At 42.0% G+C, this 14,910-nt stretch overlaps 1 protein-coding gene across 1 annotated transcript in view; it reads right to left on the bottom strand.

The window, feature by feature from the left end:
• Positions 1-483: 483 nt before the first annotated feature.
• LOC114430722 (NACHT, LRR and PYD domains-containing protein 12-like) overlaps positions 484-14,910 on the bottom strand; it is a 42,447-nt gene continuing 28,020 nt past the window's right edge. The window contains exons 9-10 of the mRNA XM_028398687.1: positions 13,526-14,037; positions 484-513 (exon numbers count right to left, since the gene is read on the bottom strand). Of these exons, the coding sequence (XP_028254488.1) occupies positions 484-513; positions 13,526-14,037 (542 nt within the window). The remainder of the gene's footprint in view (positions 514-13,525; positions 14,038-14,910) is intronic.

Here is a 14,910-nt window from a genome sequence, read left to right on the forward strand (position 1 = left end):
TAAGGAGAAATGTACTGGAGTAGAAAGTACAGATAACAGCTGCAAAGGTGAAGTGACATTTTTAAAAGCTATGATTGCTATTTGCAAAAGTCTGTTTATATACATGTTTAAGTAATAGTAACTGATCCTGTATTTTGTGCTTGTCCTATTGCAGACTCATTCAATAAGGCCAAACATTTGGAAGGAAAATACATCAAAACTGGATGTGCAGTGACTGGCTCTCTCGCTCTCTCTCTGACATTTGGTTTATGCAGGTAGAAAAAACTCAATGTCCATTCTTAAAATCATTTTGATGTCAGGTTTATTTTGTCCATGTTCAGGCAGACAACCAGACAAACTTTTTCCCTGCTGTCTCTCCTGTGCTGGTAAAAAACCATTTGCCCACCCAGGTGCATTCTGGTCTACCTGTGTCTAGTGCTTCCCTAAATAACCTTGGTGCCCCCTAGTGACGCTAAATAACAACAATACTATAAACTATACCTCTCAAGGTTCCATTTTGGGCAGAATAATGCCCTGACATTTGGACAACAACCACATTAAAAGCACCTGTACACACATCCCGTGGATCAGGCTGGAAACGGCCAGGATGCAGTGATGTCACGTTCATTTGGGATCTCCTAGTGGCAGCAGTGGTGACACCCATGTGACACATTTACAGGAAATTACTTTTAAGTGTGTCTCTTTGTGTCTGATTAAAGTCTGTCTCTGGACCTCCCTGTTGTGTTTGTGATTAAAGAGGAGCCAAATGCAGCATAGTGCTAATCCAACAAAAGGAGAGCTTTATTTTAAAAGGTCAAAAACACAAAGTCAGGACTCGACTACATAAGAGGTTGGGAGCAAAACCTCAGAATGAATTCCAAAGGAAAAACCCAAAGTACAAAATGAAACCAAGGAAAAACACTAACCAAACCAAAATAAATCCAAAGAGAGGAACAGGAGGACGAACTGACAGGGAGGACATGACGGCAGGCAAACACAAGACACAGGTACAAAGAACAATGATCCAAAGAGGACAAAGGGAGCACAGGACTTAAGAAGAGGAGGGAAAACAAGACACAGGTGGAAAAAATTAGGGAGGAGCAGGTAATCACAGAGGCGGGAAACAGAAGGAAGGTAAGGAAGAGACACATACAAAAGAGGTCAGGGCAGGAAGGAAAATAATACAATCAGGAAATAAGAATAACAAAAGGCAGGCAAGAAAAACCACAAACAGAGAACAGAAGTGACATCCACAACAGTCCCAGGTTAAAAGCTGTGATGAAGCACTAATATTGTCCCAAACACAGCAGAACTTCATGGAATTTAATGGCATTTATTTGTCAAGGACAGCAGACTGTCTCTTATCACTATTATGCAATTTCCCCATTGTGGGACTAATAAAGGTTTCTTAATCTTAATAACCACTGATATGAAAAATATGTTGATGCTGTACATAAAGGCCTCCAATGAAAAATATGATGGTATGTGAAGCAGCTTTGAAGGAGTCAGATTCTCTTAAATTAAGCCCTTTTTGTCAGCACAACAATGTCATTATCATCTTTTTCTAACTTGATAGCAAACAGTTGTTTATTTACACAGCCAGCTGTTTTGGAACATCATTCATTTGGAGCTGTGTCTCTGTCCACCTGGTGAACGTAAGCCCAATATTCACTCTCCTTTGGCTCTATGGTTTTTTTGGTTTCTACATCTGCCTCTCTAGCTGCCAAATGCTCCATATGTTCACCCGGCAGTTGCCAATGCTGTCTGTCAGCTCCTGCTGTTTGCTGCTGAGTAGGTAAAGGAGGGAGTTTAGAGCCAAGTCTCTGAAAGCAGCCGCCTCCTGTGGTTCAACATAACACGGTGAAATCAGCAAGAGTAAATCAAAACTGTAAAGTCGTACACTGTTATTTTAAAAAATGTCTACCACAGCTGCTTGATGTGCGCGACCATTAGGTAAAAAATAAACTTAGCCTGTCGAACTTTGAAAATTGTTTCATGATGTTCAGTCAGATAACTGATCCGCACATAAATAGTAGTGTTTTAATGGTACACTCCTATATAAACAGAACAAAACAGATGATATACATTTACAGCCAGGTACTGTGACAGTATTGTTACATCACTTTATACATTTATTCATTCATTCATTCATATTATTACAAGATTTACAGAAATCACGAATCACGAGGGATGGTGTAGTCGGCCATGTTGGGAAGACCAGAAAGCACACAGCAGCTCAGACCGCTCTGGCCGACGTCCATGTCGCAGGCCTGAGACCACTCATTCGTCTCACTGTCATAGTACTCAACATTAGAGGTGGTGTTGAAGCCATTGAAGCCCCCGACAACAAAGAGCCGGTGCTCAACTACTTCAATGCCAAAGTCGCGGCGGGGGGTCATCATGGAGGACACGTTGCGCCAGGTGTTGGTTTGAGGGTTGTAGACCTCAGCAGTCTGCAGACAGCCTGTTACATTGAGGCCACCAACCTTTGGAGTCAAAGATGAGAAGAAGATGCATCACTTATCAATTCAATAGTCACATAAAAAAACTAGCTGCTTTAAAGCGCTGATGAAAGCTGGTCACACATTTCTTTCATGCACTTACTGCATAAACATGGTTGTTGTATGCAATGACTCCTACTCCACTGCGCCGGCTGCTCATGGGAGAGATCGGGGTCCACTGGTTGGTCTCTGGGTTGTAGCACTCTGCTTTTTGCAGGCACTCATTCCCGTCATATCCACCACATATGTAGATCTGAATACAAAAAGGGGGGGTGGGGGTGGACAATAAGAAATTGTCTTTTTTGTTGGCTCAAACTGGCAGCAGTGTTTTCTAAACAGATCTTTCTGTTCTCTGGTATGTTCCATTGTGTTCCACCCACCCTGCCGTTGAGTGCTGTGCAGCTGGCGTCGCTCCTCTGCTCATGCATGGGTGCAGTTTGAAGCCACTGGTTGGTTTCTGGCTGGTAGAACTCAGCACTGCTGAGAGGTGTGTGCCTATCATAGCCTCCCATGGCGTAAATGCACCCGTTCAGCACAGTCACGCTCACATTCACGCGGCGATAGTGCATCGGTGCCACCTCTTGCCACGTCCGTGTGCTCAGGTCAAACCTGCACACACTATTGGTGGCTTTGAACACCTGGTCAAAGCCACCAACACAGTAGACATACCCACCGAGGTAGGCTGCACCATGACAGGCGCGAGGAGGCTCAGAAAGGTTTGTTATGTTCATCCAGTGATTTGCACGGACGTCAAATGCCTCGATTACATTACATACAGGTAGATCCATGATGCTGTTCCAGCCTCCAATGGCCAATAGGATGGCAGAAGGCAGACGCGGCCGACCGAGGATTTGGTCTTTGCATTCGATGACCTCAGAGACCATGGCCTGGCACCTCAAGTTGTCCATCACCAGCTTATTGGACAGCACATGACTCTGTATGTACTCTGTAGGCATCATGCTCAGCCTGACCTACAACAATAACAGTCTGTGTCAGAATAAATAAAAATACATAAACAACCATGGTTCCTAATAAAGAACATCACAATAAATACAACAAGTAAAACAATAAAATAATGGTCAGTTATTTGAAATGCTATTAGCAACCTGAACAAAGGAGGTCTTCATTCTCTTTGTTCTACATCGTGGCAGTCAGTCAGATGGACTGAGCCCTCTTTGAAGTCTTATCTTTAATATATTTTTTTAATTCCTCTCATTACTCTCCTCCTTTCATCTGTCATCATTATCAGCTTATTGATTGTCTGAGTTGCATTAACCTGCACACAAAGCTTATGCAAACAGCCAGCATTACATGTATATGCTCCTTATTAGTTTATGTACTTGTACTAATAATAATAAATGATTATAAATGCTTGTGCCAGCGCCCAGCTTTAACAGGAGGTTTAGTAACTTTTGGTTGGTTGTCTTATATTTTCATTTCTTGCTCTTTCATGGGTAGGTTGTAGGGGTGGGACGGTTAAGGAAAAAAATCCAAACCGTTCGGTACACATGTTTCGGTTTGGGGCGCGTGTTCTGTTTGGTTCTGGACATGCGCATCAAGTAATGCAGGGAGGTGTTTTTACTAGGGATGTCCCGATCAAGTTTTTTGGCCCTCGAGTCCAAGTCTGAGTCATTTGATTTTGAGTATCTGATCCTCAATGCACTCACAGCCGGTCAGTCTCTCTGTAGCTTCACGCAGCAGGTTCAGCTGCAGGCAGAGCAGAGAGACCCACAGCACTCTGGGTCCGACCGTGTGCAAAGCTGGGAAGGTCCCATGCTCACAGAGCGGGATGTAAATAGCATATTTCAATAGCAAAAATAAAATAAACACGGACATCAGTAACTTTAGCTTAACCTAGCGTAGTCATAGAGTTCAGTCTATCCTACTAGCATGTAATGAGCAATGGTGCATGCGTCTGTCACACATCGGACCTCTGTGCGCAGACAGCGGCGCAGAGAGAAATGACATGCTGCCGGGCAAATAAGACAAATAACATGACATAACATGTTCAGTTTGTTTAATAAAGGAACAAGGTGTAGACCTGTTCTATAGGAAAGTTCTTTTAAATGACTTCTGTTATGATCTGCTGCTATATAGAAATTAAAAAGAAATACAATTGACTAAAATTGACCTAATATAATGATGGGAAAACACTGAACTGATTCTTAAATATTTTGAATGTTGGATAAATAGGCTGTATTTTGTGCTCATCTGGTATTTCCAGAGTGTTAAAAGTAGAAAAAACGTCAACAATGTGAACCGAACCGAAAAACATGACCTCAGAACCATGAAACGAACCGAACCCACAAATGCTTGGTAAGGTTTTGGAAAAGATGATGATTTGCATAAATTCTCCTCCATTTTCAGAGTCACCCAGAAGAACAGCATGCACATGAGCACAATGCGTCACTCAGGTAGTTTGTGTTGCTTTCTATTATCACTCATGAGAATAGATGATATTGCACCTTCTAGCCTATAAAATGGTAAAGGATGGCTGTACTGGCTGTCATCATGACATGAAGCACATCTAATAACTGATAACCCTCTATTGGGCTGAGGTTGGCTTCAGTCACTGTCTTGAAATAGATTAACCTATAAAGTGAAAATTATAATGTATAATATAAAGTACCTTTGGCAAGAGAAGATCTATGTATCCTTCTCGTTCCTGAGGTTCATGTGTGATCCACCGAATGATGGCCTCAAACACAGCTGCCTCCTGTCTCACACTGAGGTTGTCACGGCTGATGATGTCACTGACATCCTGGGCCGAGAGCTGCAGGAACTCTTCACCGAAAGCCACATCCTCAAAGTGACTGAGGACATAGTGGAAAGCCTTGAGGTGCAGTTCAGGGGCGTGGTAGGTTTTTGTGAACTGCCAGATGCCGATGCAGTTGTCTGGGCAGAGCGTCTTTTCAAAAAAGTTGCAGCATATTTGCACCAGCTCCACTATATTGAGGTAATCAGCTGCCATGAAAAGCCTCCGTGCATTGGACTCTGTCACGTTAACAGAGCCGGTGTATGCAAACTCAATGATGAGCTCCATCATGTCTGAGGATAGGTCAGGAATAATGTAGACTTTCTTGTCAGGTTCACACCAGCGTGTGAAGAGAGCTCTGAAAGACACAGAAAAAGTTCCACAACATTATACACCACTTTGATGCATTTCAGTTTTTAAAACAGATACTAAAATGAGTCACTAAGTCACTGGTGGATTTATGGGTAACTTTATTCAACAGTCTAGTTAAAGGTCTAAATCTGCTTGCTGTAACATTATCTAATTCACTTATGACTTCTAAACTATACATCAAGTTTAAGTTTAAGATAAAATAAGTTTGAGCCTATAGAGGGAGAACTCACTATTAGATGCTTTAATGTCAACATGTCCTATCATCCAAGTCCCACCTGGGGCCAGCAGATTAACACACACTTGTTCACCGGTTGTTTTTGTCATGTTCAAACATTAAGGACTGCTGCTGCTTTCTTTATGAGGTCAGGCTGACAACATTTTCCCAGCAGTTGACTAGTCATCACAACAATATCAGCAAACACACTGAAACACTGTGAGCTATAAAAACAAGATTGCAGTGAATAATCTCCAACACTCACATCATGAACTACAACAAATCCTTGTTTTTGTCTCCCTATGTAAAGGTTACTAACACATTCATTTAAAATTGAGATAATCAGTTCACCTGAAGTAAGTGTACTTCGCCAAGATGACTTTGTGGATGGGAAAGTCATGAGCCTCCACTCTGATGACAGCATCGCAGAGCAGCCCCTGCTCACGGAGATCTGTGTACACGTTCATGTTGACTTTGCAGACTTTATATTTTCTCTGTGTTTGTTGCCTGTCTCCTCTCAGTATGTAACAGAAGTTCAAAGACACACTGTGACTGAAACTCTTGTCATCAAAGCACTTCACATCACCATGGAGACATGTAAACATGTTTACATTTAAAAACTACCCATCATGCATTGCATTTGTGTTTTTAGTTGATTAGTTTGATTGCTGTTGCTAGGCAACAGTCAAACTATTGTTCTTCACCCTCTTTCCTCTTTTTATTCTTCCGTACGTTTTTTGGCGCAGCGTATCTTCAGCATACATTCACCGATTTCAGCCATTCAACTATCAAAATGTTCATCACACAGTGGACATTCCGGGTAAACTTCAAGTTTTTTTCACAAAATTATAATTTTTCAAATATTAAGCAATGTATGTAGTTCCACATGCTTTCAGCTACAGAAACCATTCAAACATCATTCTCTTCAGCTCTTCAGGGGCTGTTAAACTTGTATTCAGATTTGTTCAAATATGTTTCGTTTTCAAAATATTAATAAAAATTCAAAAGCCATTTAACATTGAAGTCTATGAGAGAGACCTTCAACGAGGGTCATCTGCCAAATGTATCTCCTCCTACAAATTTCAAGCTACAGACTCCATTTTAGTCTTAAAACGCTCATTAGATGCTGCTCTATCAAACTTGTATTCAGAATTTTCTAATTCCGAATTGTTTGCACACGCTAGCCTCTCAAAGTTGGAGTGGTTTTCAGTCCGTTTCTGAGTTTAACAGTGTGTATTGCGTGGCTCAGAGTGGATGATGTCATCACTCAGAGTGCGGGAGGGAAAAAACTAAACCAGATCCTGTGTCTCTATCCTGCTGCAACGTCTGCACCTTCCATCTGGCTGAGATAATTATGTCACCAGTTGGAAGGAAAAATGGTTTGGGTTCTGACGGTGTCACTCTTAAAACTCAACACCAAACCGTTTTGCCTGTAGAGCCAGCTGTTCAGGAAGAGTCCCGGACTTTTCCTCATTCACAGCCCATATAAACGGTGAGGCGACTGGAAAAGAGCAAACCTATTTTCTAACTCGCCACGATTTCCACATATTAGACTGGATCAACACGAAATCGCACACATTTGTAGAGTAGTGCTAGTGCCCCCGGTTGTGTTTTTTTTTTAGTCTGATTGCTTTGGTTTGGAAAAAAACAGCCGTTGTTTGAAGGCTGCACCCCCATTAAAATACATAAGACCTGCCCTGAGAGGAGTAAAAGCAGAATCACACAGTGTCTAAATTAGGGCTTAATTAGGCAGGCAGGGCTGTTACCAGTCATATAAAGAAAACCTGATATTTTCATGTGAAAGTATCAGTTAAACAGTTTGGATCAACAAACTGACACCTAAATGGGTGACTGACAGGGAGACACACAGAGGACAGGACTTCAACCTATGAGGGAGGTGAGGTGGGTCCAGGGTTCAAGTCCTTGTTTGGGAGGAATGCTTTGCACTCCTGTCACACTGCTTTCAGATGTTAACCCCTGCAGCCTGCTACCATCTTTGCTTATCTAAACAGTTTTCATCCAATGTTGAGCTAATACAATAAAACATCAATTTTCAGCTGCTGTTGTGCAAATGGAACAGACAACAGGTGGAAATGAGAGGCAGTTATCAAGACAGCCCCTATAAAGGAGAGGTTCTGCTTCTCAGGAGGGTCACACCCTAATGCAAGACCACTTCCTGTTATGCAACAGTCTACAGGAGTGGGGGCAGAGTCCTGTAGAGGCAGGAGAGAAACCCTCTCACCAAGGAAATCAAGGTGGCAAAAAGGGAATACTCAGAAGAGTTGAAAAACAGCTTTTCTGCTAACGACCATGCATCAGTGTGGAGATCACAAACCACAGGAGACAACCTCCCCCACTGCTGACGACCTCAAGACTTTCTACTGCAGGTTTGAGAGGGACCACTTCACACCCCTAACCTGTACCACAATGACCCCACTCGGCAGCACCCCTATCAGGGACCACCATCCCATCACAACCACCAACACAATGAACCCTGCAGCATCTCCATCATAATGACCACCAGAACGACTCCACTCAGCAGCAGCAACCCCAACAGCCCCACAGCCATCAGTGCCTCCTCAGTGGTTTCTATGGTAACCAAACTGAATCCCATTTAAAAGGTTACAATTCCACCACTGTTGACCAATGAAAATACAAAACCATAATTCATTCACTGAAGTGAGAACAGGAAGGCCTTTCTGTGATCTGAATTTGATCTGAATCACAGTGAAATGATGATCTGCTATGTCAAAACATCCTCACATGATATAATTACATAGATAAATCAGCAAAACACTGCAAAAAGATCATCAACAACAAAGAACAGGGGGTCAAAAGGAACAAACTCAGCAGAGGCTGCAGGAGGACTTCTCTGGCCTCCAGAGCTCAGCTCTGGTCCTCTGGTTCCAGCCTTGGTCCTCCACTCACTGTGATCCTTTGTTGTACCAGGTGTAGTTTTGGTGGCTACACATGTGTTCAGAAACTGTTCTGTTGTAGCAGCTGAGCTTTACTCCAATCCACTGTCACCACAAACACTTTCCCCTCTCTGTTCTTCTTCTTCCTCTGCCTCTTCTTCTTCTTCTGTGGTGTTTTCTGGCAGCTGACATCCACACAGTGACATTTCTGCCTCCTCCTGTCTTCAGTCAGACTGTTTCTCTCACAGTCTGTAGAGAGAAGCTGACATTGTTGCACTGATTAACCTCAACCACACACACCTGTGTGAGCCGCACCATCATTCTAACAGTTCCATTGTTACACTGAGTGACAGCAAAGCAGTGAGCCCCCTGCTGGTGATCAGCTGCATGTACCAGAAGCAGACAGAGATTTCTGATATGATGTTAAAGGTGTCACAGAGGAGGATCCGACTGTCTGACCTCTGATTCTTCTGTCAGCATCAGACACATCACAGTTTGATCAGTTTTCAGATCACACACAGCAGCATCAGTAACACTGAGCAGACATTACACACTCCATCAAACACACACACACACTGCTCACTTATAACAGGGATAATAAGTAAAGTTCTTTACAATAAATTCACATTCACATTTTATTATCACTTCACACATGGCACAGTATATATGGCAGAGAGTTAAAGGTTACAGACTTACAGACAGCAAAGGATAAGTTAAGAAAAGATATATATGATAAAATAAACTACCAATAAAATATAGAATAGAATCATCAACAGTTTACATATGAACAGTTATTGCACAGGTGAGCGGAGGGAGAAGTGGTCTGTAAGAAAACTGTACATAGTGCATCAGAAACTAAATAAATAATGTGTTGTACACTGTGGTGTGTGAATATTGCTCCTATCAGAAGTGGTTATTATACAGTCTGACAGCAGCAGAGGTTGTGTGTAATGACGTGGCTCACCAGCAGAGGGCGTGTGACGGAGCAACAAGCAGAAACTACAGAGGAGAAGAGACACAACAAAGATCAGAGCAGCAGCTGTTGCTGCATCAACCTGGAAATCAAAGTGTTTATATATATGCACAAACTGTACGTTCATAAGTCACATGACATGCACACTGTAAATAAAAAGGAAACCACATATTTTTAAGACCCCTAGAACACAGACAGAAGTATGAATTATATATGGTTACAATCAAAAATAATTGAATGCAAATAAATGATTTTGTGGAATTTAAATCAAAACCTAAAAACACCAGAAACAGCAAATCACATGTTTGCATTACAGTGGTCCCTCCTATAACCAGTTCACCTCTCACCTTGTTTTTCTCTTACAGCTCATTGAGTTCTGGTCCGGATAGTCCGTAGACCAGTGTCAGTCCATCTCCAGAATGCAGAATGCTGCTGAAAACAGGTTTGATCTTTGGTTTCATTCTGTAATACTGGACTTATTTCCTACGAAGGTTTGAACTCTGACAGTGTTTAAACAGGGAGAACGGAGTTTAAAGTGTGCAGTGAGGGGTTCACAGCCTTAAAGCATCTAGAATAATCAAACATGGAGCTGACTACTTCCAGAGCTCCGCTGTCATGGCTCTGCAGGAGGCCAGCACCTGGTCGGCCTGTTCGAGGACACCAACCTGTGCGCCATCCACGCCAAGAGGCTCACCATCACGCCCAAAGACATCCAGCTGGCCCGCTGCATCCACGGAGAGAGAGCTTGAAGTGTCCGCGGCTCCTCAAACCACAGCGGCTCTTTAAGAGCCACCTCAGTGTCCTCTAAAGAGCGGCTCCTCATCCTCTGCCTCTGCTGCTCATCACTCTGTCTGATGCACAGAATAATCAGTCTCTTCTGAAATAAATATCATCTTTTATCTTTTGTAAGATGCAGTGTAATAATACACATGTTGAACTCTTCAAGATGAATAATGGTCCGTCTCAGGGACATTTATTTATTGGTTGGTTCAAGGATGTAATATCAAACTGACACCGAGGAATATTTAACAGGAAACTATAATAAATGTTTTACAATAAATACATAATATCATTTATAAATAGCTTTAATAAGTATAGGTTTATTATGTGTAAAAGCATGATGACCTATGGAATGATAACACTAAAAAACTCTGCTGCTCCAGGAACGGTACAGGCGGTGACTCCTGCAGTCCGCCATCAGACTCATCTTCACTGTGATCTGCTTGTAAATGTCTAACACAGCAACATTTAAACTTTGCCTTGTTGGTCCTATCATGAGCTACATATTTACAATAAATGTGTTTAGTGTTGGTGGAAGCAACAATACTCCAGATGACCAGAACATGTTTTAAAATGACATTAACAGTGAGAAATGTAGGTAGAAAATAATCATTTGTACACATCAAATATTTAGTAGAAAAATCCCTGAATGTGCTTTTACTCAGTCTGCAAATGCAGCTGTCACCTTAAGAAGAGTTTAACAGCAACTCACTGTACACACCTGAACACAGATCCTGCAGTGAGCAGGTTTTGGATGCACTTAACCCTCAGGTCACTGTGGACTTCTTTGTCCAGTGGGTATTTTTGCCTCTTTGTATCTGTGTTGGTGCATATGGCACAGTTTGTGTAACAGAGACTCTCTCTAGACACATTGTCCAGTGTTATATGGTTTTGCAGTGTTTCCACTTGAAAGGATGACTCTTTGTGACTGAAGGTCAGCTGGACTCCACTCAGTCATCGCTTTATTTCTGCTTTGCTTTATTGAATCTTGTAGTGTCAGAATCAGGTTCAGATCAGATCAGATCAGGTGAAAAACCTCAAAAAAACATACAAACAAATGTTCAGAATTGAAAGATGAAAGTGACAGTGCATATTTTAGCAGCTAGCTTAGCACACTATGCAGGTAAGTGCACTTTAAATGAAGGACTGTATTTGAACAGACAGTTTGTGTAACCAGTTCTAACAGTATAAAAGTGAATTACAGTATAATAATGATGAAATCTGGACCAGAACCAGAAGAAACCAAATTGGACAGGAGCCACTGTGCTGAGCAGCAATAATGAGGCAGACACAAGAGGAACGGTTGAGTAGCCACTCTTATATTATTACAAATGACAAGATCATTTGTCTGGTTTGTACAAAAATATCAACTAACTCAAAGAGTTAGGAAAAGAAAAAGAAATAGTGTGCACACTATAAAAATGACAGATTTCCCGTTGGGGCCCTTAAACCAAAATCACAATGGTCTCAGGTATATGGGTTGTAGAGTTACGGCAGTTCACCTTGTTCCAAGGATGCTTGTTCTGTGATGTAAGTGTGAATGGGTGTGTATACGTGGATATCTACTCGGTGCTGGAATCTCTTCAGGGGACTTGGCTCGCCATCGGTTTCAGCACAGATGTTGGTCCTGGACAACATCCGTCCTCAAAAAAAACCCTGACCTACAGACCAGGTCAGAAAATGACATTCAACACCATGAATTCTCAGATGCATCATTCAGGACATCAAATGTCAGAAACATAAGTCTTTCCATGTAACTCTGACATTAATCTTAATCTCTATTCAAATCTCTAATCTAACTTTCAGTTGTACAACATTCAGTACATCTAAGTATATCATTTCTGAGAACTTGGCATTAAAGTGCTCAAACATTCACTACTGTTCATGTGAGCAGTGTTTCAATAACACTTATGGTCTTATGGTCTTTTTATACCTGGCTACATCTGCCACTAATGTCCCTGAACATGTTTGGATTCCACAGCTTTAGTTTGAAGCAGTGTTTTACTAATAATTTATGCTTTTACCACATGTTTAAATCAATCTTATCAAATTAACTAAACACAAAATAAACGTGTAAAAGCGCACATTTACGGAGCGTCATTGAACGCACCGCGACAGCGCCACAAAGATTTAGCGCAGTTAAACGCAGCGATCGTAGCGCGCTCTGACCGGCTGTGCTTCAGGGTTGGTTCAGAAAGGTCCACAGCTGCGTGGTAGCGCTGCAGCGTCTCTCTGAGTCTTTCTCTGTGTCTTTGCTTCTTTTTAACGTCCCGGGCAGGAGCAGGTGAGTGATCGCAGTTCCGCCGACGTCACAGGTTGAGGAGAAAAAGGGCAATCGGGCAGTTCAACACAAATTTTAGAATTCAAATGTAAATGTTTCTGATCCATCACCAGAACACTGGGAAACACATTTACTACCCTTTGTGTCATCAGGGACAAAAATGTCCGCTTCTAAAAACTGCTCTAAAAACTGAACAGATTCATATTTTTCTGCATCAATATGTGGAACAACTTCAGGACTGCTCAGAACTACCAAACATGACATCATTGGAGGAGTTTAACGCTTTAAATGCCAGGTAGATTGCATGATGCAAATATTTCATGTAAACATGCACAAAACAAGTCATGTTACAAGTTGGGAGGCTCAGGCATTATTTTATATCTGTCATGTCAAAGTTTATCCAAAATATTGAGTTGGAGTTATTAGTGTTTGTATTGCAGCAGTTTTAAATGGTGTTTTCCACTTAGGTCCATTAACTCCTATTATAATACTACATTTTAATATCAGAGCCATAACAACATGGAATCATGCATTTCTTAATGTAAGGGTTTCATTTGTGAGGACATGTCAAAGTTCATGATCATAAATTCAGCTTCACATTCTTCATTTCACTGCTTCTAAGACAAAAACATGTTCTGACCTGAAATCACAGTCAGTGATTCAAATGAAAGTGAAACATCATCAACATTTAAAGCACAAAGTTGAAGCTGCTGTCACTTCCACACACTCTGCTTCTACACACAGCACAGACTCACTGAGGAACCAGGACCCAACCAGAACCCAAACCCAGCATGTAGAGGCTGAGTGAATGTGGTGCTGAAGGTGTGGAGGTGGATCAGTGTGTCAGAGGAGACTCTGTAGAAGGACAGAGTGCCAGCAGGACAGTCCACATACACTGCTGCTCTGTGAGAGCCAGAGGAGGAGGAGATGGATGTTTCTCTGTTATTGTGACGGACAGAGTAACCACGATCAGAGCAGAACAGACTCCAGGACTGATTGTTTTCTCCAAACCTGCAGTCATCACTGTCTCCTTTCCTTCTGATTCTTCTGTAACTCACTGATATATTAACCCCTCCTCTCCACTCGACCTCCCAGTAACAGCGACCAGTCAGAACATTTCTACACAGCAGCTGAGGACACCTGTCAAATCTGTCTGGATGATCAGGATATGGCTGCTCCTCCCACACATGTGTCACCTTCCTGTTGTTGTCAGACAGTTTGAGCTTTGTGTGCACTGAGTTTGTGTCGACTTCAAGTTGACAGAAATCTGATGGAGAGAAAAAGACACAGCTGCAGTTTATCATCTGACACATCTGATGGCTTCATTCTGTCTTTACTGACTGATGTGTTGTTCATTCATACAAAGTTTATCATCAGACTTTTTGTCACTAATGTTTGAATGAACAAACACACAACTATCAGCTTTGTGTTCAAACACAAACTGGATATTTGCAGCAATGTGAGTAAAGACAGACGACACATTTAGAACATGAGAAGAACAGCAGCATCAACTGTATCATTGGATAAAGAGCATCATCCAAAAGCTCCTTCATCAGAGTCTGGAGGAGGATCTGGACTGAAAGACCAGACTCAGACCTCCTGATCTATCCTGATATTGTTCCACTGTTACTATTGTAAATACTTATTCCGCTTCTGTATTATTCTCCTTCTTCTGGACACATTTTCAGCAGAACTAGTCCCACAGCTTTAATGTGAGCGACCTGAAACTTTTACAGGACGTCCGGCTGTACCGGGACACCTGTGCTATGACTTTTCTTTCTGACAGAGGCAGACACACACACATACACAACCATACAGGATCATACACAACTACACTCACACAACTACACTCACACAACTACACTCACACAACTACACACACACACACACACACACAACTACACACACACACACACACACAACTACACACACACACACACACACACACACACACGCACACACACACACACACACACACACACACACTGATTTTCAAAATAAAAGCCTCCAAATCATTACACACCTTACTAGGCCTGGTAAACTACACACAAGCCACCCAGAAATATGCAGACACACACTATACACACCTGCCAACACACAGACACACAAACAGGGATTTTCAAAATAAAAGACCCTGCAC

Source organism: Parambassis ranga, unplaced genomic scaffold, assembly GCF_900634625.1.
Source record: "Parambassis ranga unplaced genomic scaffold, fParRan2.1 scaffold_27_arrow_ctg1, whole genome shotgun sequence".
Lineage (NCBI taxonomy): Eukaryota > Metazoa > Chordata > Actinopteri > Ambassidae > Parambassis > Parambassis ranga.